At 50.8% G+C, this 26,439-nt stretch overlaps 1 protein-coding gene across 1 annotated transcript in view; it reads right to left on the bottom strand.

Annotated features, from left to right (window-relative positions):
- Positions 1–1,811: 1,811 nt before the first annotated feature.
- The window catches only part of LOC103115216 (complement C3), a 38,607-nt gene continuing 13,979 nt past the window's right edge, over positions 1,812–26,439 (bottom strand). The window contains exons 16-41 of the mRNA XM_060184123.1: positions 25,859–25,930; positions 25,556–25,756; positions 23,896–24,004; positions 22,176–22,261; positions 20,794–20,933; positions 20,477–20,689; positions 19,321–19,387; positions 19,116–19,202; positions 18,320–18,523; positions 17,007–17,082; positions 16,486–16,645; positions 15,938–16,036; positions 14,033–14,189; positions 9,615–9,778; positions 8,412–8,570; positions 8,200–8,259; positions 7,963–8,053; positions 7,541–7,592; positions 5,955–6,042; positions 5,745–5,837; positions 3,942–4,047; positions 3,487–3,576; positions 3,257–3,340; positions 3,001–3,084; positions 2,759–2,894; positions 1,812–2,025 (exon numbers count right to left, since the gene is read on the bottom strand). Coding sequence (XP_060040106.1) covers positions 1,884–2,025; positions 2,759–2,894; positions 3,001–3,084; positions 3,257–3,340; positions 3,487–3,576; positions 3,942–4,047; positions 5,745–5,837; positions 5,955–6,042; positions 7,541–7,592; positions 7,963–8,053; positions 8,200–8,259; positions 8,412–8,570; positions 9,615–9,778; positions 14,033–14,189; positions 15,938–16,036; positions 16,486–16,645; positions 17,007–17,082; positions 18,320–18,523; positions 19,116–19,202; positions 19,321–19,387; positions 20,477–20,689; positions 20,794–20,933; positions 22,176–22,261; positions 23,896–24,004; positions 25,556–25,756; positions 25,859–25,930 — 3,020 coding nt within the window. The 3' untranslated portion in view covers positions 1,812–1,883. The remainder of the gene's footprint in view (positions 2,026–2,758; positions 2,895–3,000; positions 3,085–3,256; positions 3,341–3,486; positions 3,577–3,941; positions 4,048–5,744; positions 5,838–5,954; positions 6,043–7,540; positions 7,593–7,962; positions 8,054–8,199; positions 8,260–8,411; positions 8,571–9,614; positions 9,779–14,032; positions 14,190–15,937; positions 16,037–16,485; positions 16,646–17,006; positions 17,083–18,319; positions 18,524–19,115; positions 19,203–19,320; positions 19,388–20,476; positions 20,690–20,793; positions 20,934–22,175; positions 22,262–23,895; positions 24,005–25,555; positions 25,757–25,858; positions 25,931–26,439) is intronic.

The following is a 26,439-nucleotide window of genomic DNA, read 5'->3' as shown; positions in this document are numbered from 1 at the left end:
GTGGTGCTAGGGATTGAACCTGGGACCTCAGAGCCTCAGGCAAGAGTCTTTTTGCAGAATCACTATGCTAATCATCCCAGCTTATCTATTTAAAAGATAGACTTGGCTGTCTTCAGGCATGAGACACTTTTTGCATCACCATTATGGTATCTCCCCCACCTACATATTTTTTTAAAAAAAATGCACTGGGAGCATTCTCAAGGATTGACCACATATAGAGACATAAAGACAGCCTCAATAAGTATGTGGATATCAAAGTCAGGGGTGGGAGAGATAGCACTGTGGTTCTGAAAACAGACTCTAATGCCTCAGGCTCTGAGGTCCCAGGTTCAACCTCCCATTCCTGCCAAAGCTGAGCAGGGTTCTGCTTAAAAAGAAAAAAAATACCGAAGTCAAACCTACCACCTTTTGCACCCCATAACTATCCTGGGTCCATACTCCCAGAGGGATAAAGAATAGGAAAGCTTCCAATGAGAGGGGATGTGGATACAGAACTCTGGTGGTGGGAATTGTGTGGAATTGTACCCCTCTTATCCTACAGTCTTATTGATTATTATTAAATCGACTAAAATAAAACGATAAAATAAAAGCCTGAATTCAAAATGATAAAAAAGGCTCATTTCTGACCATCAGACCATGAGGCTAAACATTAATCCTATGGTTTTGCCAGTGTTTGCTTTCTTTTTTTTAAATTTTTTTGCTTATATTTATTTATTTATTGATAGAGACAGGTAGAAATTGAGAGGGAAGGGGGGTGATAGAGGGGGGAGAGAGACAGAGAGACACCTGCAACACTGCTTCACCACTTGCAAGCTTTCCCGCTGCAGGTGGGGACTAGGGGTTCGAACCTGGGTCCTTGCACATTGTAATATGTGCACTCAACCAGAGGTGCCACCACCCGGCCCAGTGTTTGCTTTTCATAAATAAAAATTAAAAAAAAAATTAATCACAAAAAGAGAGAAAAAAAAACTACCCTCCCCCACAGATCTCTGGAGACTTACCTCTGACTGACACCTGGGTTATCAAAGAAATAAAAATGAGTCCCATATTCATCCTTCTCTTTCTGGCTTATTTCAGTTAGCATGATTTTAAGAGAGCTTAAAACTCAGCTGGAGAGCAATGATAACAACGAGATTGGTTACCAGACCCTATGGAATATGACAAAAGCTGTTTAAAGAGTGAAATGTATAGTGGGGGGGGGGTTTGTATTGTTATGTGGAAAACTGAGAAATGTTGTGCATGTACAAACTATTGTCTTTACTGGTGACTGTAAAATATTAATCCTCCAATAAAGGGGGAAAAAGTTTTAAAAAGAGTGAAATTTAAAGCCATACAGGACTAAGTTCAGAAAGAACCCAGATGACATGTACTCTAACATCGGAGCTTAGCTAGGGGCCAGGCGGTGGTGCACCTGGTTGATTGGAATCGTCACTGTTCACAGGAGCCCACGTGCAAGCCTCCAGTCCCCCACTAGCAGGGGAGAAGCTTCATAAGTGGAATGTGGCAGGTGTCTTTCCATCTTTCTACATTTCTATCTCCCTCTCCCCTTTCAATTTATCTCTGTCCTGTCAGGTAAAAGTTATGAAAAAAGGAGAAAAACAAACACATGTCGCCAGGTTTGTGTGTGTGCCTGTGTGTTTGTGTGTGCCACACACAAATGTCCAGCTGTTTGTCTCTGACCCCAGACCACCGACCTCGCAGGTGAAGCAGTGAGGTGGGCGTAGGAGGAGGGGCTGGGTGCCAGGTGAGCCCAGCTGTCTCTCACCCCCCCTCCACCCCATCCCATCCCATTGCAGACTTTGAGAAGGGCGTGAAAAACAACCAAAGCTTTATTGGGGGAGGGGCAGGTGGAGCGTAAGTAGGTGGGTGTGTTGGGGGGGGGGTCAGTTGGGGCAGCCGAAGACCACCATGTCATCCGCGAACCTGGCCAGGTCCTGACACACCTTCTCGTTCTCCTCGTCCTGACAATCGTCCGCCTCGGGCCACAACTCCACCCACGTGTCCTTCCCGATCACGTAGCTGAGGCTGGGGGCGGGGCAAGAGGCAGTCAGGGGCGGGGCCAGAGTGGAGGACCAGTGGCAGCCAGGAGGGGCGGGGCCAGGCATAGGGGCGGGGCCAGAGGGCCGGTGGCACTCAGAAGAGGCGGGGCCAGGAGGAACAGAGCCAGAGGGAGGGGCGGGGCCATACACGGAGGGGGGGTGGCCAGAGAGGGGCGGGCCCAGGTCCAGGGGTGGGGCCGAGAGGGGCGGAGCCATAAGGAAGGGCGGGATTAGATATAGGGGCGGGGTCCGAGGAATAGGTGGCACTCATAAGGGGTGGGGCCAGACATAGGGGCGGGGCCAGAGGGCCGGTGGCACTCAGAAGGGGCGGGGCCAGGCCCAAGGGGTGGGGTGACCAGCGCTGTCACTCAAAGCTGAATCTAGGGCTGGGGTCAGGCTCAGGAGAGGGGCAAAGCTAGGCCCCTAGGAGGGGCCAGGGTGCAGGGAAGGGGTCAGAGCAAAAGGGGGCCAGAGGGAAGGGCTAGAAGACATGGTCCAGACTGGAGGGACAGGGACAGAGATGGGGCCAGGGCAGGGTTCAAGGCTGGGGCCAAGACCAAGGGAGGGGCCAGGTTCAAGGTGATGGACTAGGGTGCAGGGGTCAGAACTGGGGCTGGGGCAGGGACCTGGCACATCCTGGTGGGGCAGGGTCAGGAGCGGGGTCACAGGTGCAGAGTGTCCAGGGCCCCATGCCCAGCCCGCCCCCAGCCCCCACTCACTTGGGCTTCTCCCCCCACAGGTCGGAGGACAACCCCCACACGAGGTACTGCTTCCCCTTCTGCAGCCTCAGGGCGTTCCTGCATTTGATGTGGCTGATGAACCGTCTCCGATCACCGACCTTCACCTCGTCAGAGCCTGGGGGGCAGGGAGGAGGAGAGAATGAGTGGGAACCCCAGGGAGGGCGCCCCCTCGCCCCCAGACCTGCATCCCCATCCCCCAGGGAAACAGGCAGAGGCCTCACCAGACTTGATAATCTGCTCCACCACCAGGATGTAGTCATCAAAGTCCTCCGACAGCTCCATGTCCACCAGCCTGGCCTTGTACACTGCGGGGTGGGGTGGGGAGGAGGGCATTGGGGGTCAGGCCCGGGCAGAATGGGGGTCACTGGGCTCCCCGCTCCTAGCAGCTCCATCCCAGCACCTTGACCCCCCACCCCCCCCCCGCCCACTGGCACCGCCCCCAGAGGCTCACAACCCCCTCCCCCAGCCCCCGCCCACCATAGTCCACTCCGGGCTCGCAGGCCTTGTCCAGCCGGTACTCCAGCGTGATGTCATTGTCATCCTGATGCATGAAGCAGTTCTCTGCAGGGCGGAGGGGACGGGCTCAGTCTCCCTCTTCCACCCGGAGCCCATCCCGCTGCCCCTCTGGGGTAGGGCCTGATGTCCCTTCCCTGCCCCTCCCTTCTGGAGCCCTTGGAGGGGCCTGGGGGGGTCCCCAGGGTGCCCACCCTCAGCACAGCGACACAGATCCTGGTGGCAAAGCTTGCTCAGCTGCCCGTCCTCCTTCTCCGGATGGTAGAAGCGGGTGCAGGACTCGTCTGTGTGGATGTGGGGGTGTGGGGGTGTGAGGGGAAGCTCAGAGGGCCCAAGGCTCTAGACTAGAACTCCAACTCCGGTCTCCTGGGCTGCTGGTACCAGCCCCTCCCCCAATTCTTGATTCCCTAGGCCTACAACATTCAGATGTCTGGTAATCCCCACCCCAGGCATCCCAAAAACAGTTTCTGGGACCTCTCAGAAACTCCAATTATGTCCCTGAGACTCCCCCTCATACTCCACTCACAAGTCCCTGGGACTCCCTAATCCACCCCAGGCACCCCACTCACAAATCTCTGGGATCCCCCCAAATATCCCACTCACAGGTCCCTGGTCCCCTGGAGCCCCAGCCCCCAGCTTGCAGGCTCACCCAGGTTGTAATAGGAGTAGACCTTGACTGATCCAGGCTGGATGAGCCCCACTTCAAAGTACTGGTGAATCCGGAAGGAGAGACATTCCTCCTCTGTGTGGGAGACCTGGGAAGGGGTTGGGGGAAGAGCGGTTCGCTGGTCAGTGAGGTGAGCTGGGAGAGAGCTCAGCCTAGGGTAGGGGTCAGAAGAACTAGTGGAGCAGGACTGAGGAGCTAGCTAGCATGGCGGTGATGCGAAAAGACTTTCATTTTTGAGACTCTGAGGTCTCAGATTCAATAACCATCACCACATCACCATTAGCCTGAGCTGAGCAGGGCTCTGGGGAGAAAAATAAAACAATTCAGAGGGGAGGTGAGAAAAAGAAAGGGAAAGGAAGAAAAGGAAAGAAAAGAGGAAAAGAAAGAAGAGGAAAGGAAGAAGAGAGAAAAAAGAAAGGAAAGAGAAAAGAAGAAAAGGGAAGGGAAGGAAAGAAGAGGAAAGAGAAGAAAGAAGGAGAAGAAGGAGAAGAAGAAGAGGAAGAAGAAGAAGAAGAAGGAGGGGAAGAAGAAGAAGAAGGAGAGGAAGAAGAAGAAGAAGAGGAAGAGGAAGAAGAGGAAGAAGAAGAAGAAGAAGAAGAAGAAGAAGAAGAAGAAGAAGAAGAAGGAGAAGAAGAACTCTCAAAAGCCTAGACCAAGTAGATGAGAAGCAACCAATAAACAGCACAGCTCTATACAAGATACTGGGTACTGGACAGCAAACCCTAACCAAAGGACTTTTCAAAGTTAACCCAGTTACCAGATAATGTGATGGCAACATTAACTATCGATTGTCTTTCTGAACCCTCAGACAGCAGGAACCTCACATCTCCACTATGGAGCCCCTACTTCCCCCAGTCCTGGAAGCCTTGGATAGGACCCACTTTCCCGTATGCCTCTCCCAATCCATACCAAATAATATCGCCTCTGCCAATCGCAACCCAATCAACGCAACGATTGCCGCCTCAACATGCTTCAGCTCAGACTGTGTCCAGAGACTTCACGTGTGGAATGACAACCCTTCAGCTTCATTACTCGGGTGAGACCTTTCCTTTCATAGTACACTCTAATTCCATCTCAGGTGGTTCACTTTCTAACAAAGTCCCAAAAACCTAGATATACACCAGGTTCTGTGAGAGAGAGCATATGTTCACACGTATCCATAAACTAGTGCAAAATATATACCTGAAAGCAGAAGTGCACTAGAGTTTGCAGTGAGTACCTCCCTAACACTTCCTCTCCACTATTCCAAGCTTTGGGTCCATGATTGCTCAACAATTTGTTTGGCTTTGTATGTTAACTCTCTTTTCAGTCACCAAGTTCCAGATGCCACCAGGATGCTGGCCAGGCTTCCCTGGACTGAAGACCCCACCAATGTGTCCTGGAGCTCTGCTTCCCCAGAGACCCACCCTTCTAGGGAAAGAGAGAGGCAGACTGGGAGTATGGACCGACCAGTCAACGCCCATGTTCAGCGGGGAAGCAATTACAGAAGCCAGACCTTCCACCTTCTACAACCCACAATGACCCTGGGTCCATGCTCCCAGAGGGATAGAGAATGGGAAAGCTATCAGGGGAGGGGGTGGGATATGGAGATTGGGTGGTGAGAATTGTGTGGAGTTGTACCCCTCCTATCCTATGGTTTTGTTAATTAATCCTTTCTTAAATAAAAAATTAAAAAAGAAGAAGAAGAAGAAGAGGAAGAGGGAGAGGAAGAAGAAGGAGAAGAAGAAAAAGGCAAGGAAAAAAGAAAAGGAAGAGAATACAGCACAGTTTCCAGAGGATCTTTACCTTGTCCAGATAGATGATGAGAGTGTTTTTGGTTTGGGAAACAGCCGTGTTCATCTCGTACTTGGAGATGTATCTGTCCACACTGTTGCTCAGCTGAGGAAATTCAGGGTTGGTGAGAATCTTCCCAGAGCCCCCTTTCTCTTCCTCTTCCCTCTCCCCTCCTCCCTCCTTTTCAGGACCCCTGCCTCCCTGAACTCAGGACCCTCCTACCAGGTTGAGATCGTCAAAGTCAGGAGAGAAGCCGGTCATCATAGAAATATCCAGGATGGACATGCTGGCATCTTCATTGCCCAGGTACCTGCATGGGGCAAAGAGTGAGGGTTCAGGTCTCATGGTGGGGATGGTCCCAGTGGGTTTACAGGGAACGCACAGAACCATTCAGGAACTGAATGACTTAAAGAAAAATAGGAGGTTGGGATGGCTGTTAAATGCAGTAGAAGCGAGTCAGCCAGTGGACCCAGGAAACTGAACTCTGTACCCTGGTACAGTAGGGAAGTCAACCAAACTCTTTATTTTTATATTTATTTTCCCTTTTGTTACCCTTGTTTTTTTATTGTTGTTGTAGTTAATATTATTGTTGTTGTTACTGATGTTGTTGTTGTTAGATAGGACAGAGAGACATGGAGAGAGGAGGGGAAGACGGACACCTGCAGACCTGCTTCACCACCTGTGAAGCGACCCCCCTGCAGGTGAGGAGCCTGGGGCTCGAACCAGGATCCTTACACCAGTCCTTCCACTTCATACCATGTGTGCTTAACCTGCTGCGCTACCGCCTGACTCCCAACCAAACTTTTAAGTTGTCCCAGATGCCATGGAGACACTGGTGATCAGAATCACACTGCCCTGCAGTGACTTAGATCTCACAGCAGAGTTCCCACTTTCAGGAATCAGTCTGGGAAGAGGAGATCTGGGATCTCTCCCATGAGCCCCTTCCCCAGACTAGGGGCTCTGTTTAAGGGATATCAGGTGACATAATAAAGACTAGATCACTTCTGCAAAACTTATACAAAGCAGAACCAAGCACCACCTGCTGGCCAACAACAGTAACTATACAAGAAGAATAAAACTAGGAAAACGCTGGTTCTGCAAAACCAAGATGACATCCAGAAACTTAATGATGCAGATCCAGAAAAGCTGTCAGAGAAAGAATTTAGGGGACACATTGTCAGGATGTTTGAAGAAACACACAATTCTTAATTCCATATAGACAAATGGATTGGGAGGGGGAAACCATGACCTCAAAGATTCACTTGCTAGGAAACTTAAAAACTTGGAAACAGAGTTACAGGGTGTGAATGTTGTTTCGATTCATTCCAGTCTCAAATAGCAAGTGTAGAGGAGATGCTATCTGGGAAAGAGACATTGTCTACTTTACTCTTTGACTCCAAAGTAGAAGGAGAAAAAACGGTCTAGGAAAAACGAGACAACTTTTTGATAGAAGACTCCACTAGGAAAGTAAATATCAGAAATATAGGGTTCTCAGGAGGAAAAAAGAGCAGGAAAGGAGCAGTAAACATGTTCACAATTTGCTATGTGTGAGGACATAGGTACAAGCCCCTGACCCTCTACATAGGAGCACTATGAATGACAGGTACTGTGGTGTCTTTCTTCTACATCTCCCTTTATCTGAAGTTAGAAAAGAAGAAGAGTCCACTAGGAGCGGTGGCATCATGCAGGCACAAAATCCTGGTGTTCCAAAACTAGACAAAGGATATTGGACAACGGTCATGGATGGAGTCATGTGGAAGGTAGGGATAAAAGCCAAAATGTACCCCAGGAGTGACCCCTTCTCTTACCTGGTACAGATGTCAAGGTACATGGTCTTCTTGGCATCCTGGGGCCTCTTGACTAGAGACAGACAAGAGAGATGAGAGGGACACAGCCCAGGAGGTGGCACGGTGGATAAAGCACTAGATTCTCAAGCATGAGGTCCTGGATTTGATCCCTGGCATCACATGTGCCAAAGTAATGCTCTGCTTATCTATCTATCTATCTATTATCTATCTATCTATCTATCTATCTATCTATCTATCTATCTATCTATCTCTATCTCTATCTCTATCTCTACCTCTCTCCCTCCCTCCCTATCTCATAATAAGCAAACCCTTAAACAAAATGACAGGGAGGACATCCTGGTTACCCATTCAGGAAGAGTATCAGATAACAGAACAGGAAGAAGCAGGGAGAGGGGGGCAGCTAGAGTCCTTGCTGCTTTTACCTGTCTCTGGAGCTGGCCGTATTGTAACATCAAGGTTGAACTTTTTGCAGGAAGCCTTGTCTTTGACTTTGGCATAATAGGCTGTTACCACCTGGGGAGAAGGGGCAGGGAGAGGTATAGTTGACTCCCTGGGTCTGGGAAAAAGGGACAGTCTCTCTGGAGGGGGCAGAGGGGCTGAAAAAAGTGTGTGTGTGTGTGTGTGTGTGTGTGTGTTGCATGCAACACCCTTTTCCTCACCGACAAGGTGCCTTCTCCCTTCCCTTTGGCGGTCAGGACGAAGCCTTCATTCTCCTTGGTCTGCAGAGAGTGGGAGTAGAGAGAGGAGATGGGTGTCGAGAGCCAGTCTTCCTGCTGCCAGCTTCAGTGGTTGTCTGTCTTCCCTCTGCCTCCCTCCCCCAAGTACTGGTTGGTTGTGTGTGGTGGGCAGGACCCAGAGGGCTTGACTGTACCGCTTCTGATCGCTGCAGGTTGGCTAATTCCCAAGAAAGACGATAAGTAACAGGACTACTGCGGCTGGGAAGGTTGATGGAGACATCCAAGTTCAAGTCCTTGTGGTTGGGGACGTCCTTCTGGTACTGGGCCAGGGCTTGGAACACCATGAAGGTGGCCTGGAACCCAGAAAAGAGAGGAAGAAGGTGACCTGAGGGGTAGATGAAGGAGCTGGATCTGTTTTTAGAACTCATGAGGAGGGAGAGGTTTAGAGCAGAGCTGGGATGCTGTGATTGTGTGACTGTGGTCTCGAACTCACTAGAGAAAGAGTGAGGGTAAGATTTAGGATGTGCAGGGGACATGTTCTAGAACTCTCTAAGAAAGATGGGCTTTGAACCCATCAGTGAGAGTATGAGGGTAAGATCAGTGGTTGTGATTCTGAGGACTGAAGACAAGTTCTGGAATTCCTCAAGGAACAGAGACTTAGATCACGGAGACAATGCAAAGGTGTCTGTCCTAGAAACCACTAGAAATGGCATACCCAAAAGTGAAGGGACAGCAATGTGGATTTCTAGAACCCACTTGTGAAATGTTGAAACCTGGAAACACTGAACTAGTGAGCTAGAATCCCAAGGTGGTGCCGAGCCCACCAGGATGAAGGGGGTGTGGATCATGAGGTCGTCAGAATGTGAGATTACTGAAGTCATGGTCTAGAACCTAGTAGGCAGAAGGGCGTGTGTCAGATCATGCCACAGAATGGTCGAGAACCTGCTCTAGAACCCACAGGAAGACCAGGGGAAAAACCCCCAAGAACTGGAGTGAACCAAGAACATGGTCCTGAACCCTCCTGTGAGGACTTGATTTAGAACACACCAAGGAGACAGAACAAGATGGCGGAACTTCCTGTCAGAAAGTTCCTGGTGGAACTGAGGAAGTGATCTACAACCACTAGAGAGAGAAAGGTGGGGGTGGGTGGAGAATCACAGATGAACTTGGATCCCCCCTTGGCCTAGACACTAGTGGGGGGAGGTTCAGAACCTAAGAGAGAGATCCAGAATGAAGTCAAGAATCCACACATGGGTTATAAGCAACAAAAATGCTCTATACATCTTGGCAGTGGGACAGGAGAAGCACATCTCTTGGTATCACCATATTTTCTGGAACCCACTAGGAGACCAAAGGGGGTTGAGATGCCAGTGCCCAGGGAATGTGGGGCCACTTGCCTGGGTAGATCCATAACTGCTTCCATAATATCTTTGCTCATTGAGCCAGCGTGCAACTGGTGGCACGGAGTCGAAGTCCTTGATCTTCAGCAGGGCCAAGAGGGCGTAGGATGTGGCTTCTATGTTATAAAGTCTCTGGTCAGGCTCCTCCCAGTGGCTCTTCTCTGCAGAGAGAAACCAAGTACCCCGTCTGCTCTCTGTTCCCTCTGATGTGAAGAGGGCACAAAGGGCGCTTAGATAGATACTCATGCTGGCCACCTTGGTGTCCAGCATGCAGGCCGACACACAAGTTCCTCTGTCTGCTGGCTCCTGTCAACTTCCCCCACCTCAGTTTGATTTCTTCTAGTAGGCTTCTGAGCTAGAGCCCAAATAGCTCAGTGTAAGAGTTTCCACCTCCTTCTCCCCTCTGAGAGTTTTCCCATACTGATACCTCTTCCTGGAGTTCAGTTGTCTACCAAGTCCTGATTCATTCTTCACCACCCTACCCAATGCAGCTCCAATGACTCATGAAGACCAAGGGGATATTCTGCCTCCCTCTCACAGAGTCCTGGGCTTCCCTGGTGTTGCACTCTGATGTGTGATAGCAATTAATTTCTACAACAGAGTGTAGTGTTCTTTGACCTTCAAGATATCCTTAATGAACAGTTTCCCTGAACTAGTTTTTAAATTTGCTTTTCGTTTAGAGAGACAGAGAAACAGAGAGAGAGAGAGAGAGAGGAGAGAGCACACAATCCAGCATCCCTGTGGTGCCCCCTGGGATCTGAGGAGAGACCCCACAGCCCTGCCCACCCTCCATGGGCTCCCTGGGTGCTGTGCCTGGTGCTGAGAGAGGAGAGACCCCACAGCCCTGCCCACCCTCCATGGGGCTCCCTGGGTGCTGTGCCTGGTGCTGAGAGAGGAGAGACCCCACAGCCCTGCCCACCCTCCATGGGCTCCCTGGGTGCTGTGCCTGGTGCTGAGAGAGGAGAGACCCCACAGCCTGCCCACCCTCCATGGGCTCCCTGGGTGCTGTGCCTGGTGCTGAGAGAGGAGAGACCCCACAGCCCTGCCCACCCTCCATGGGCTCCCTGGGTGCTGTGCCTGGTGCTGAGAGAGGAGAGACCCCACAGTCCTGCCCACCCTCCATGGACTCCCTGGGTGCTGTGCCTGGTGCTGAGAGAGGAGAGACCCCACAGCCCTGCCCACCCTCCATGGGCTCCCTGGGTGCTGTGCCTGGTGCTGAGAGAGGAGAGACCCCACAGCCCTGCCCACCCTCCATGGGCTCCTTGGGTGCTGTCCATGGTGCTGAGAGAGGAGACACCCCACAGCCCTGCCCACCCTCCATGGGCTCCCTGGGTGCTGTCCATGGTGCTGAGAGAGGAGAAACCCCACAGCCCTGCCCACCCTTCATGGGGCTCCCTGGGTGCTGTGCATGGTGCTGAGAGAGGAGAGAACCCACAGCCCTGCCCACCCTCCATGGGCTCCCTGGGTGCTGTGCCTGGTGCTGAGAGAGGAGAGACCCCACAGCCCTGCCCACCCTCCATGGACTCCCTGGGTGCTGTGCCTGGTGCTGAGAGAGGAGAGACCCCACAGCCCTGCCCACCCTCTATGGGCTCCTTGGGTGCTGTCCATGGTGCTGAGAGAGGAGACACCCCACAGCCCTGCCCACCCTCCATGGGCTCCCTGGGTGCTGTGCCTGGTGCTGAGAGAGGAGAGACCCCACAGCCCTGCCCACCCTCCATGGGCTCCTTGGGTGCTGTCCATGGTGCTGAGAGAGGAGACACCCCACAGCCCTGCCCACCCTCCATGGGCTCCCTGGGTGCTGTGCCTGGTGCTGAGAGAGGAGAGACCCCACTGCCCTACCCACCCTCCATGGGGCTCCCTGGGTGCTGTGCAGGGTGCTGAGAGAGGAGAGACCCCACAGCCCTGCCCACCCTCCATGGGGCTCCCTGGGTGCTGTGCAGGGTGCTGAGAGAGGAGAGACCCCACAGCCCTGCCCACCCTCCATGGGCTCCTTGGGTGCTGTGCCTGGTGCTGAGAGAGGAGAGACCCCACAGCCCTGCCCACCCTCCGTGGGCTCCCTGGGTGCTGTGCATGGTGCTGAGAGAGGAGAGACCCCACAGCCCTGCCCACCCTCCATGGGGCTCCCTGGGTGCTGTGCCTGGTGCTGAGAGAGGAGAGACCCCACAGCCCTGCCCACCCTCCATGGGGCTCCCTGGGTGCTGTGCCTGGTGCTGAGAGAGGAGAGACCCCACAGCCCTGCCCACCCTCCATGGGCTCCTTGGGTGCTGTCCATGGTGCTGAGAGAGGAGACACCCCACAGCCCTGCCCACCCTGCATGGGCTCCCTGGGTGCTGTGCCTGGTGCTGAGAGAGGAGAGACCCCACAGCCCTGCCCACCCTCCATGGGCTCCCTGGGTGCTGTGCCTGGTGCTGAGAGAGGAGAGACCCCAAAGCCCTGCCCACCCTCCATGGGGCTCCCTGGGTGCTGTGCCTGGTGCTGAGAGAGGAGAGACCCCACAGCCCTGCCCACTCTCCATGGGGCTCCCTGGGTGCTGTGCATGGTGCTGAGAGAGGAGAGACCCCAAGCTCTACTTTACCACCCATGGAACTCTCTGGTGCTGTTGATGGCATTCTCATGTGGTGCCAGGGCTCAAATCTAGAGCTGAGTTTATGCCAAGGCATGTTGTCTACCAAGTGAGCCATGTCCAAGTCCCAGCAGCAGTGTATTAAAACCCTTTCTTTTCCCCCGTTAATTCAAAAAAAATATTTTAATTTTATTTATTTATTAGAAAGAGAGAGAAACTGAGAAGGGAGGTGAGATAGAGAGAGGGACAGAGAGACACCTGCAGCCCTGCAGGTATGAAGCTTTCCCCCTGCAGGTGGGGACCAGGGTCTTGAACCCAGGTCCTTGTGCACAGTTATGTGAATGCTTAACCAGGTACACCACCACCTGACCCTTTTTCTAAATTCTTTATTCTTGATTTAATATTGACTTACAAGTTGTGGGATAATGGTTCAATTCCATACAGTTCCCACCACCAGAATTCTGTGTCCCATCCTTTCTATTGGGGTTAGCCCCTTCCCCACCTTTCTTTCCTCAACTACATGATGAGGCCATGATGGCAGGGGCTGTGTCATTTCACTGGGATGTCTCACTCCCATGGGAAAAAAATACTTAAGGCAGAGACTGTCATCAAGAACCCAACTGAAGTACATTTCCCAGAGTCTCTTGCAGGTCTTCCACGGTTGACCATCCTGACCTGTAGTCATTACTGGAGCCAAAGACTTATTATCAGTTACTACCATGGCTTTCTCCTATCTTGTCCTGATTACCAAGTGATTGCCTAATAATACTTAATTCTCCAATTATTATCATGAATAACACCGAACAATAGTTAACAATGATAACACCATAGAAACTATTTGCAACACGTTGATGACTGTTAATTATAATAATTAGCTAACAATAGTAGTTGATTACTAGAGATTATTGATTGATATCTATTAGCATTGTTAATGGACAGTGATTGTACCCAATGATCATATGAGTATTACCAGTAATAATTCTGACACTTGTTATATTGTTCTTTTTTAAATAATATTTTGATTTTATTTACTAGTGGGCAGAGACAGAGAAAAACTGAGAGGAGAGGGGGATATAGAGAGACCCCTGCAGCCCTGCATCACTACTCGCAAAGCTTTCCCCCTGCAGGTAGGGACCAGGGGCTCAAACCTGGGTCCTTGTGCACTGTAATGTGAGTGCTTAGCCAGGTGCACCACCACCCAGTCCCAATATTGTTCATTATTAAATGGCCGTCTTAATTAGTAACAGTACTTCCATGCAGCAAGGATATTATATGTTCATTGCAATAGTTACTCTCAGGAGTTAGCTAAGCTTTCATGGTTAGCAATACATCATAGTTATTAATAGCTAGTAAGATATTGTCAATGAACAATCATTGCATGCAGTAATTAATAAGTTAATTGCAATAATTATTAATGATCAAAAACCAGGTAAAAGCCAAATCAGGAATGGGACTGTAACTATGTGCTAGGTTCCCTTCTCTCTGCATCACACTCACACACCCTCACTTAGGAACCAAAGGCCCAGAGAGACTCAGTGACTTGCTTAAATCCACACAATGAGAATTTGGCATGTGGTATCAGAGTCCAAGTTTCTTATGCCTCCACATGGCCGTGTTAGAACAGGTGTTACACACACACACACACACACACACACACACACACACACATGCACGAAATGAGCAACCCAGTGAAACTTCTTTTGAGTCTTTGATGAGAACATTCCAGAGTTTAGGGCTCTCTAGCCAAGGCTGACTTTGAATTATCCATCCCAGTTCAGGATGATTCTTCACCCCCCCCCCAAACAACCCCCAGTTCTGTGGCCCCATTACCCCCACTCAGGCTGGACCTCACCTTTGGCTGTGCCCAGAAATTTATCAAGGTAGTGACCTTCCAGTTTGCCCAACTGTGCCAGGGCATAGCCAGCGATGGCCACAGTGTAGGGCCTTCTTAAGTTCAGGTACTGGGCTTCCAGAAAGTCTCCAGCTTTGGTGATACTACGTCCCAGGCTCTGTGAGAAAAAGTGTCAAATACTCTGGTTTATCTATTGTCAATTACCATGGGACATTCCTAATGTCAAATTAATTCCTTTAAAAATTTTAATATATATACCATATTAATTATATGTATATATATATTAATTGTCATTATTTTCAAAGAATACATAACTATTCCCCCCCCCAGAGTTCTCTCTACATACTGGAGGATTAATGGTTTACAGTCAACAGTAAAATACAATAGTTTGTACATGCATAATATTTCCCAGTTTTACACAGAACAGCTCAACACCCACTAGGCCCTCCTCTGCCATCATGACCCAGGACCTGAACCCTCTACCCTCCACCCCAGAGTCTTTGACTTTGGTGCAACACACCATCTCCAGTCCAAATTCTGCTTAGAGTTTTCCCTTATGATTTAAAATTTTTTTAATTATATTTATTTATTTATTGAATACAGTCAAAAGTCAAGCGGGAAAGGGGAGATAGGATGAGAGGGGGAGAGAGAGAGAGAGAGAGAGGCTTGCAGTCCTGTTTTATCATTCTCAAAGCTTTCCCCCTGCAGATGGAGACTAGGGACTCGACCTTGGGTCCTTGTGCATTGTAACATGTGCACTCAACCAAGTGTGCCAGCACCTGGCTCCTCAAATTAATTCCTCTGGTATAAATACTTTCTCCACGGCCAATTTCAGCCTTCCCATGTGACTGTGGCAAAGTCATCCCTTCATAGATAATCATGTGCTTATATGGTTCAAGTTCAGCAAATTGTAGGAAGCATCTCTTAGTCAACCATCATCATCATCATCATCACCACAGCTAGCACTTACTGTTCATTTATATACGCACTCATTTAACCTTCATAAAAATTCCATGATTAGGGAGTCAGCAGTAGTGCAGCAGGTTAAGCGCAGGTGGCGCAAAGCGCAAGGACGTTTGTAAGGATCCCGGTTCGAGCCCCCAGCTCCCCACCTGCAGGGGAGTCGCTTCCCAGGCGGTGAAGCAGGTCTGCAGGTGTCTGTCTTTCTCTCCCCCCCTCTGTCTTCCCCTCCTCTCTCCATTTCTCTCTGTCCTATGCAACAACAATGACATTAATAACAACAACAATAATAACTACAACAATAAAAAACAAGGGCAACAAAAGGGACAATAAAAATTTTCATGATTATTTTCATTAATATCCCTACTGAACAGATGAGAGCATGAAACTCAGAAGGACGAAAGGCAGAGGAAGTTATTGTGTGCAATATCTGCCCATTCCCACAGTGCAAACACTTCCTTGGCTGTACGTAGATTCACAAAGAGATGGGAAACAGCTTATTGGAAAGAACAGTGTTTCTATCACATGGAAATAACAGATACCCACCTCTTACAGGGCACACACACACAGACAACCGTGAAATGTTAAATCATTCTGCAGGCTGCATTTGAAGTGCTTGCAAACTGTACTTTCTTTTGAAAAAAAATTATCTCTTTTTCTTTTCTTTATATGATAGGACAAGGAGAATTAGTGAGAGGGGAGAGAGAGAGAGGGAGAGAGAGACAGAGAGACATCTGCAGCCCTGCTTCACCCCTGGAGCTTTCCCCCCTGGAGGTGGTCATGAGGATGCTAGGATTAATCTTCACTAGAGGGCTTGGCTAACTGCCTCAGAAATATTGTGAATTTTCCGTGAACCCTTCTAGTGGCTGTATTTTTTTTTTCTTCTTTGGGGATGGGGGTGTTGAACATTGCTCTGCTAGACAGGCATGCTCTGGGGACACTTACGTTGACCTGTCCCTCGCAGATATCCTTGGCCTCATGCAGGGCGATGAGGACAAAGGCAGTGAGGGCCATGTCTTTCTCCTGAGCATTCTGCATGCCACCCTAGGGCGGGAAACAGGAGTAGGGTGTAACCAGTGTAATCCCAATACACACCAAGCCATTATCCCCAAATCTCTTGCATAGCAGGGCAGACCTAGGCCTTTTCCTCATTCATTCATTCATTCATTCATTCATTCATTCATTCATTCATTCATTCATTCATGTCTTCCCACATGAACCAAGTCAGTTCAGCAAATAGTCAAGAACAAAACAGTGTGGTGGACAGGGCCATGAGGATAGACAGGACTCAGTGGAAAGGCCAAAGTGTAACCAAAGGATTGGGGTGGAGGAGGGTGCGGTTGAAGTCATCAGGACTCCATTGTCTAAGAAGGTGGAGAGAGGTCAGGGGGGAACAGCGTGTCTGTCAAGGCCTCTAGTGTTGGGGGGAGAGAGTGCTAGATTCCAGCACCCCATTCCCCCTCCCCACACACACACACTGGACTGGGCCTTACAGTCATTCCTGAAGACATCACAGGTGCGTCCTCCTGGAAGATCCCGTCTGGTTTTTGCTTCTGCAGGATGAGCCATTTGACGGCACCACAGAGGACCTGGGAGTCAATGGCGATGAGGTTCGAGGCCAGAGAGAAGACCTTCACCACGTAGGCGGTGAGCCTGGGGAGGAGGCGGAGCCATCACATCAGCCAATCAAAAGTGAGATCCCAAGATTGCCATGCCAGCGGGCCAATGAATGAGCTGGGGGGGGTGGAGCCAGTTGTCTGTTTGGAGCTATACAGGTGTGTCTGTACAGGTGTTAGCCTGACCTCTGAACTCCAGGCCTGGGTGCAAGTGCAGGTGCAGGTGCAGGTGCGGGTGGGGGCGGGGGGAGGGAACCTCTGACTTGGCGGGGAGACAGGGCCAGACCCACTGCACTGTGAGGGAGGGAGGCAGACTGGGTGGTCCCGGGTGACATGAAGGTCTCGCTCAGGGTTTTGGGGGGGCATGGTGTGACCCCTCCCCACCCCTGGACACTCACCAGGTGCTGGGTGGTCGCTTCTGGAAGGCAGCATAGGCTGAGCTGGGTTGTCTGTAAGCCAGCTGCTGGGTGTACCCTGTGGAGAAACAGGGGGTGTCACTGGGATGGAGGGGCGGGGGGCGGAAGGAGGTCGGTGAAAGATGGGGGTGTCTATGAGAGCTCAGAGGAGAAAGGGGGTGCACGGTTGGGAAAGTCGTGTTGGCACTTAAAAGGGAAGACAGGACTTGGAAAAGTGATTGTGGGGAGGCAGGGTCTGGGAGAAGGGGAAGGGCTGGGGGACCCTTCATGGGTGAAGGTCTGGGGACCCAGGAGGGGGGGGTGGAAGTTCTTTTTTTAAAAAAAATATTGTATTTATTTAGTTTTGAGAGAAATGCAGAGAGAGAGAGAGAAACAGAGGGAGAGAGACCGAGAGAAATACCAGAGCACTGCTGTGCTCTGGCTTATGGTGGTGCAGGGGAATTGAACCTGGTTAGGGGCCTCAGGCATGAGAGTTTGTTTGTATAACCCTTATGTTCTCTCCCCCACCCGGAGTGGGAGTTCTTCGAGGAAAATATTGCTTAAGGGAAAGGCACAGAATGGGGGTTCAGAGAGGGGAAGAGCAGGGTCTCAGAGAGAGGGCTCCGGGGGCAGGCTGGAGCCTCCGTGGGGAGTGGGGCTTCTGCAGGACGGAGCTCAGCAAGGGGGGGTGGTTCAGGGGCGACCTGGATGACCAAGAACTCAACAAATAAAGACAGAGTGTGGGCTGGGGGCTCAGAGGGGGACACCCAGGAATGCTGGGGTCTCATCAAGGAATGGGGACTCAGGCAGGACAGGGCTCAGAGATGGGGGTTCTGGGGGGGAATCAAGAAGGACTTGGGGTCTCATCAAGGAATGGGGACTCAGGCAGGACAGGGCTCAGAGACTGGGGTTCAGGGGAACTATGGGGTCTCAGGAAGACAGACTTCAAAGAGAGGTCACATTAAGCAGTTGGGTCTTAAGCAAGACTGGGCTCAAGAGATGGGGGTTCAGAGGGATCCAGGGGATCTGGGGTCTCATCAAAGAGCGAGAGCTTCTGGAGTTCTGGGGTCATGCAGGGAGATAGAGAGGGGGCTCAGAAAGGACTGGGGTCTCATCAAAGAGTGAGGGCTTCTGGAGGTTCAGGGGTCAGAGATGAAGCTTCAGGGAGCTCCAGGAAGACTGGGGTGTCTTCAAAGAGTGAAGGCTGCTGGGAAGAAAACAGGGCTCAGAAATGGGGGTTCAAGGTGGGGGTCTCAGAGGGGCCGGACCTCAGAGGGAGCACAGAGCTGTGTGTGTTTGGGGAGGGGGCAACGCACCCTTGCGGATGAGTTCCAGGGACTCCTGCCGCTTCTCCAGGCCAAACTTGTCCCACTGCTCAGTGCTGTCTAGGTAGTGGACGGCAATGACTGTGGGCGTCATGCCAATCATGTTCTGCTCCCCGCAGCCCGACGGAGTGACAATCAGGTGCTTCAGGCGCTCCCCGTCGATGGCATCCTCGGTCATCTGGGTCACCGGGGTCCCTGCAGCAGGTGGAGGACAGAAAGGCTGCAGATGCACATGCCATCACACCCACCATCCCTTGCTAGAGGGGAGCTTTGGTGTATGGGGCGGAGGGAGACTAGAGTAGGACTGCGTTGGTTGGTATGGGTCTGTGCATGCTCCCGTTCACCTCTGATTCCTTCCACCACTCCAGTGAAAATAATTTAATTTTGCAGTTCTGGGGGGTGGTGCAGTAGACAAAGTGCTGGGCTCTCAAGCATGAAGTTTTGAATTCAATTCTCCACATTGCATGTGTCAGAGGGAGACTCTGCTTCTCTCCCTTCCGCTCCTCTCACAATGAGGCTCCCTGGGTGCTGTGCATGGTGCTGAGAGAGGAGAGACCCCACAGCCCTGCCCACCCTCCATGGGGCTCCCTGGGTGCTGTGCCTGGTGCTGAGAGAGGAGACACCCCACAGCCCTGCCCACCCTGCATGGGCTCCCTGGGTGCTGTGCCTGGTGCTGAGAGAGGAGACACCCCACAGCCCTGCCCACCCTCCATGGGCTCCCTGAGTGCTGTGCATGGTGCAAGGACACCCCAAGGTACCCAAGGGGTCAATGTCAAGAGCCTCTCACCTTGCACGAGGATATTGGTTTCTATGTCTGTGTCTGGAACTTGGTCACTGATGTCTGCCGCTGGGATCTCCTCTCGCTGCACACCGTCTGTGAGCCAGTGAGAGAGATAGAGAGAGAGAGAGAGGAGAGAGAGAGATGGGGAGATGGCTTCAAGCCCTTCCCACCAGCCTGCTCCACCCCCACTTCCTCTCTTGGGCTGACTCACTTTGTCCCAGGGATTCAGGATTTAGCGTGCAGACAGCCACTGTCTTGTTGACTCGAACTCCTTCGGGCTGCACAGCATGGGGAGGGAGGGGTTGAGAAGACAGACAGACAGACAGACAGACAGACAGACAGACAGACAGACACAATGCATCCGAGAGGCCCTGTGGTTCTGGGGAGCTTACTGTGACATTGGTATGACGGTGGAGGAGAAAGAATTGAACTGTCCATATGAATTGGTTCATCGTCTGGGTTGTCTCTTCACTCTACTTGTTTATTTTTAATATATATATATATATATTATTGGATAGAGACAGAGAAATTGAGAGGGGAAAGGGAGACAGAGAGGGAGAGAGACAGAGAGACACCTGCAGCCCTGCTTCACCACTCACAAAGATTTCCTCCTACAAGTGGGGACTGGGGGCTCGAACCTGGGTCCTTGCACATTGTAACATGTGCTCAACATAAAGATAGTAGTATCCTACATCCATGCCCACCCTCCATGGGCTCCCTGGGTGCTGTGCATGGTGCTGAGAGAGGAGAGACCCCACAGCCCTGCCAACCCTCCATGGGCTCCCTGGGTGCTGTCCATGGTGCTGAGAGAGGAGACACCCCACAGTGCTGCCCACCCTCCATGGGCTCCCTGGGTGCTGTCCATGGTGCTGAGAGAGGAGAGACCCCACAGCACTGCCCACCCTCCATGGGCTCCCTGGGTGCTGTGCCTGGTGCTGAGAGAGGAGAGACCCCACAGCCCTGCCCACCCTCCATGGGCTCCCTGGGTGCTGTGCAGGGTGCTGAGAGAGGAGACACCCCACAGCCCTGCCAACCCTCCATGGGGCTCCCTGGTTGCTGTGCCTGGTGCTGAGAGAGGAGAGACCCCACAGCCCTGCCTACCCTCCATGGGGCTCCCTGGGTGCTGTGCCTGGTGCTGAGAGAGGAGAGACCCCACAGCCCTGCCCACCCTGCATGGGCTCCCTGGGTGCTGTGCAAGGTACTCTCTTGTGATAACAGGATTTGAACTCAGGACCCTGTTTCTGAACTCCTGTAATGTTCTATGGTGACTACTGATTCCAACCCCCCTGTGACATCTCTAAGGAAGGCCAGGCCCCTTTTCCTACAAGAGGGGAGAGAACCCACAGGTGTACTTGCTTGGAACTCACCACAACCCTCAAAATCTTCTTCACACCGTCACTGGCATATAAATTGTACACAGCAGCCTTGACCTCCACCTCCACCTGGCCCACCTTGAGGGGCACGATGACATAGGGCACAGACACGGAGGACCTGGGCTGGATCTCCACCGTCTGCACATGGCGTTTCTTGGCGGTCGCCATGCTGCAGAAATCCTGGTTATACAACAGCTCCACCCGCACCTGCCATGGGTTGGGGGGGGTGACACAGGGGAGTCGGTCCGGGGTACATAACCTGCTCCTCCTTCCTCATCTTCTTATCACCTTCCACCCCCCCAGGGTCCCACCTTGATCTTCTGTGCTCGGTAGTTGTAGAGGACAGCTCTGATCTCCACCTGTTCGTTGCGGACCACAGAGTAAGGCAGACGCAGGTCGATGAAGAAATCCAGCATCACCGTGATGTTGTAGGGTTTTGCCACGCAGATCCCTGCCCGGATGGGAGAGTTGGGGTGGGTCAAGGTCAAGGCTAAGCTTGGAGTCATCTCTTTCCTCCCCCCTACCCCCAGCCCAGGGCCTGCACGACCTGCATTTAATCCTATTCTGTCATGATTTATAGGAATTTAACATTATTTGAGAGGAGAGAGAGAGGGGGGGGGGCTACCCCTCAGGACTTGGTGTTGATGCACCAGCTTAAATACATGCTATGAAGCACAAGGATCCTAGTTTGAGCCCCTGGCTCCCCACCAGCAGTGTGTGTGTGTGGGGTGATCGCTTCACAATTGGTGAAGCAGGTCTGCAGGTGTTTATCTTTCTCTTTCCCTCTCTTTCTCCCCTCCCCTCTCAATTTCTCTCTGTCCTGTCCAATAAAATGGGAAAAAATGGCTTCCAGAAGCAGTGAATTCATAACGCCAGCACTGTGCTCCAGTGATAACCCTAGAGACAAGACAAAACAGAGCGAAAAACAAACAAACAAACAAAAATATGACCATCCTGAAGAGTGAGAAAGTTCAGGAAGCAAATGAAGACCCAGAGAGAGAAAAGGGAAAAAGGAAGGACACCTGGAAGTAGTAACAAGTGTAGGTGTGACTTAGAAAGGAAGTTGGGAGCATAGGAAAAAAAGGGGGCAAAAATATAAAAATATAGATGGTTCTAGAAATAATAGTCAACCCATATCTGTGATCTTGGGAGAACCACTGCAGTTTCCAGTGGAGGGAATGGGGACACAGAACTCTGGTGGTGGAAATGGTGTGGAATTAGAATCCTGTTTTCTTATAATTTTGTAAATCAATATGAAATCACAATAAAAAAAGAAATTTGACCTTACCAATGTGTCCTGGAGTCCTGCCTCCCCAGAGCCCTGCCCCACTAGGGAAAGAGAGCTACAGGCTGGGAGTATGGATCCACCTGTCAACACCCATGTTCAGCGGGGAAGCAATTACAGAAGCCAGACCTTCCACCTTCTGCACCCCACAATGACCTTGGGTCCATACTCCCAGAGGGATAGAGAATAGGAAAGCTGTCAGGGGAGGGGATGGGATATGGAGTTCTGGTGGTGGGAATTGTGTGAAATTGTGCCACTCATCCTATGGTCTTGTCAGTGTTTCCATCTTTATAAATAAAAAATAAAGAAAAGAAAAGAAATTTGAACTGGTCTTTTAAAGACAGGATTTCCCACAATCTAGATTTTGCTACCCCACGTCCCTGAAGACAGGATCACCCTTTCTGTTACCTTTCTTTTTCGACAAGCTCACAGCCAGAATCTCCCAGGTGGTGATGGAATCTTTCAAAAAGACATCGATAGTCTTCGTGGCGATTCTGGGGTGACATTGGGAGAGGGCATGGGGGGGGGAGGTATTAGGAGCAGGCGTAGGAGGAGAGATGGCTGAAGGGTCCCCAAGGGTAGGTTGGAGGGGTTCTTGAGGGTAAGCATGACCAAGTAGCCTAACTCATGGTTTTAATTAAGTTTTTCCCTTTTAAAAATATTATCTTTATTTATTTATTATATAGAGACAGTCAGAAATTGAGAGGGAAGGGGGAAATAGGGAGAGAAAGAGAGAGAGAGAGAGAGAGAACTTTTGCGTCACTACTCACAAAGCTTTCCCCTGCAGGTGGGGAGCCAGGGGCTCCCACCTGGGTCCTTTCACGTGGTAACATGTGTACTCAACCAGGTGCACCACCACCCAGCCCCATTTTTTTTTAAACTTTTACTGGAGCCCTGCTCAGCTCTGGCTGATGGTGGTGCTGGGGATTGAAGCTGGGGTCATAGAGCCTCAGGCAGGAGATGTCTGTTTTCTTTTTATTTATTTATTATTTTATTTTATTATTATTTTTTACCAGAGCACTGCTCAGCTCTGGCTTATGGTGGTGCAGGGGAATTAAACCTGGGACTCTGGAGCCTCAGGCATGAGAGTCTTTTTGCAGAACCTTTATGCTGTCTACCCCCCACCCAAGAGTCTGTTTTCTTAACCACTATGCTATCTCCTCTGTTGAAAATTATGGTTTTTGTAGGTTGGGTTGTGGTTCCAGAAATGGAAAGGTGTGTGTGTGTGTGTGTGTGGGTGTGTGCGTGTGCATGTGCGTGTGTGAAGTAAGTAACCCAGTCTGGTGGGGATGGGGTACCCAGGAATTAATGGTCTATTTTGTGACAGGCTGGAGGTGTTACACTGAAATGGGTCCCCAAATCAAGCCATACAGCTTGGGATACACCTAAACTGAATGACTCTGTTGGAGGACTTAGGAGTTTTAGAAAAATGAATAGGCCATGGGAATCGAACAGTGTAGTCTGAGCGATACTGAGTGTCCACAAAAAAGCATGACCTGGGGCTGGGTGGAGGCACACCTGGTTGAGCACACACATTGCCGTGCTCAAGGGCCTGGGTTCGAGCCCCTGGTCCCACCTGCAGGGGAAAAGTTTTATAAATGGTGAAACAGGGCTGTCTGTCTCTCCCCCCTCTACCTCTCCTTCTTCTCAATTCCTGCCTGTCTCTATCCAATAAATAAGTAAAGACAATCATAAAATATAATAACATGACTCAGTCTGGGGGAAAGACAGAGATGCAGTGAACAAAACGGTCCCATTTGTGGGAGACTGTATGGGCATCTTCACATGAAATAACCCTCCTGGGAAGACTTAAGTGCAGGAAAATGAGATAACCCAGGTGGGGGAGGTTGGAGATGCAAATTATTCAGTCTTCTCATCTGGGGTGGTAATAGAGACTTTTCTGGACCTTTCAAGCCTGAATCTCTGAGGTCCCAGGTTCAATCCCCAGCCCCACTCTAAGCCAGAACTGAGCACTGTTCTGGTCTCTCTCTCTCTCCCTCTCAGAATCTTTCCCTCTGTATCTCCTCTTTCTCTTTAAAATAAACTAAGTAATTAAAAAAAATGAAACTTTCCTGGGTGGGGATGGAGGTAGGCAGAGGCAGAAGTGGAGGATGTATCCCAGCCTCACCCATCTCCTCTAGATTCTTCGAGATCCACGACCTTCCACAACCAACTCTCTGGGAACTGGCTTCGGGAAACGATGTCTTCCTCCAGGATGATGTCCTCATCAAGGTTACCTGGGGAAGGAAGAAGACCAACGTTGACAATAAGTTTCCCCGCCCCCCCCCCCCGACCCCCTATGACCCGCCTCAGACACAACTTAATAATCTCAGGGGGATTTCCAGCAGACAGAGAGATATGGAGCCTTATCATGACCTTTAAAAAAGTATTGTACTTATTGATTAATGAGAAAGCTAGGAGGAGAGAAAGAATCAGACATCTCTCTCATCCATGTGCTGCCAGGGACTGAACTCAGGACCTCATGCTTGAGAGTCCAATGTTTTATCCACTGTGCCACCTCCCAGACTGCACTTTGACTTTTGAGGCACCCAGAAATATTTGCCTCCTGCAAGCCTTCTTCCTCTGGAACAAAGAAAAATCCCTCTCCTGGGGATATCTCCTAAGAAACCAAACACTCCCATCCAAAAATATCTCTGTACACCCACGTTCATAAGATCACAATTTGTAGTAGCCAAAACCTGGAAGCAACCCTGGCATCCAATAACAGATGAGTGGCTGGGAAAGTAGTGGTCTATACACACAACGGAGTACTACTCAGCTGTGAAGAATGATGAATTCACCTTCTTCACCTCATCTTGGATGGAGCTTGAAGGAATCATGTGAAATGAGAGAAGCCAGAAAGAGAAGGATGATCTCACTCATGGACAGGAATTGAGAAATAAGAACAGAAAGGGGGAACACAAAGCAGAAATTGGGTTTGGTGTATTGCACCAAAGTAAAGGACTCTGGGGGGGGGGGCGGCTGTTCAGGTCCTGGAACATGATGGTAGAAGATAACATAGGCTTAGGGTTTTATGTGGGAAACCCAGAAATGTGACAAATGTACTAACTGCATATTTTACAGTTGACTGTAAACTATTAGTCCCCCAAATAAGAAAAAAAAAGAGCGAACCAGGTGGTGGCACAACTGGTTGAACACACATGTTACAAGGCCCAAAGACCCAGGTTTGAGCCCCCAGTCCCAACCTACAGGGGGGAAAGTTTTGTGAGTGGTGAAGCAGGGCTGCAGGTCTCTCTCCCTCTCTCTCTCTATCTCTCCATCTTTCCTTCTATATCTCTTCCCCTCTCAATTTCTTTATGTCTCTATCCCAATAAATAAAGATAATAAAAATATTAAAGAAAATAATTTGCAAAAAAAAAGAATAAAAGGCAAAGGCAAGAAAAAGAAAAAAGAGAGAGATAAAAAGAAAGCCCACAATGCTGGAGAAATTAAAAAAGAGCAGTGTGTGTGTGTGTGTCTGTAAACTATGTTCTTGGAATATCTATTATTAGTATTACTACTATTATTATTATTTAAACAATCTCCTTGGAATTGACACCTCCTCTCTCATTGAGGGGAGGGTGGCTTTGCCTCCTTTTAACAGGGGTCTTACTTTCCTCACTCCGTCTTTAAATAGGGGGTGTCTTTCTCCAGAAGGGTTCCCCTCCTCTTTCATTCGCAGTTTCCCTCCCCTGTCAGACTGAGTCATTCCACCATCCCCCCACGTGTATTCCCCTCCCCTGAGACCCCTGCCCTTATGTCCCCGTCCCCCCCCCCGCCCCACTCACTGCGGGCCAGGTCCAGCGGCTGCTCGCGGGCCAGTTCCTGCCGCAGCTGGGCGATGTATTTGCAGCAGTCGAGGAAGGCGGCCTTGCACCCGGGGCCCTGCGAGATGTACTTGGCTCTGCGGTCGCAGGCGAAGCCCATGGGGTTGTCTCTCATGCCGTGCTCGCAACACAGCCGCAGCTCCTTGTCCGCGTACTGTCCGGCTGCAGGGTTGGTGTAAGGTCAGGCCAACCCTTCCACCCGTCAGGGCACCATGTACCGCCCCCTGTTCCCCCTCCCCCCCAGGGGCTGCCGGGGGCGCCCACCTTTGTCGGTCCTCTTCTCCATGAGCTGCACAGAGCGCCGTCGCCTAGCTGCAACCTTGGGACACTTCGTATCTGGGGGATGGAGGAGAGAGAGAGAGAACCCATTGTGTATGAGCCCTGAGAAAAATGTTACACATGTACCAACCACTGTATTTACTGCTGGCTGTAAACCATTAATCTCCCTCCAACAACAACACCAAAAAAAACCACAGGGGACTGGGAAGTGGGTACACAAGGTTAAGCACACATGTTACCATGAACAAGGACCAGGATTTGAGCCCTTGGTCCCCACCTGTAGGAGGAAGCTTTGTGAGCGGTGAAGCATGACTGCAGGTGTCTCTCTCCCTCTCTAACTCTATTGTTCCTTTTGCTCTCGACTACTATCTGTCTCTATCCAATAAGTCAAAAAGTACTAGAGTGATCTCTTTAAAGAACAGGAAAGCTATCAGGGGAGGGGGTGGGATACGGAGTTCTGGTGGTGGGAACTGTGTGAAGTGTTATCCTTATTAGCCTGTGGTTTTGTCAGTGTTTCCTTTTTTTTTTTTGCCTCCAGGGTTATTGCTGGGGCTCAGTACCTGCAC

This window comes from Erinaceus europaeus, unplaced genomic scaffold (assembly GCF_950295315.1).
Source record: "Erinaceus europaeus unplaced genomic scaffold, mEriEur2.1 scaffold_777, whole genome shotgun sequence".
In the NCBI taxonomy this organism is placed as follows: domain Eukaryota; kingdom Metazoa; phylum Chordata; class Mammalia; order Eulipotyphla; family Erinaceidae; genus Erinaceus; species Erinaceus europaeus.
The sequence above is the reverse complement of the archived record's forward strand: the minus strand, read 5'-3'. Positions and strand labels throughout refer to the sequence as shown.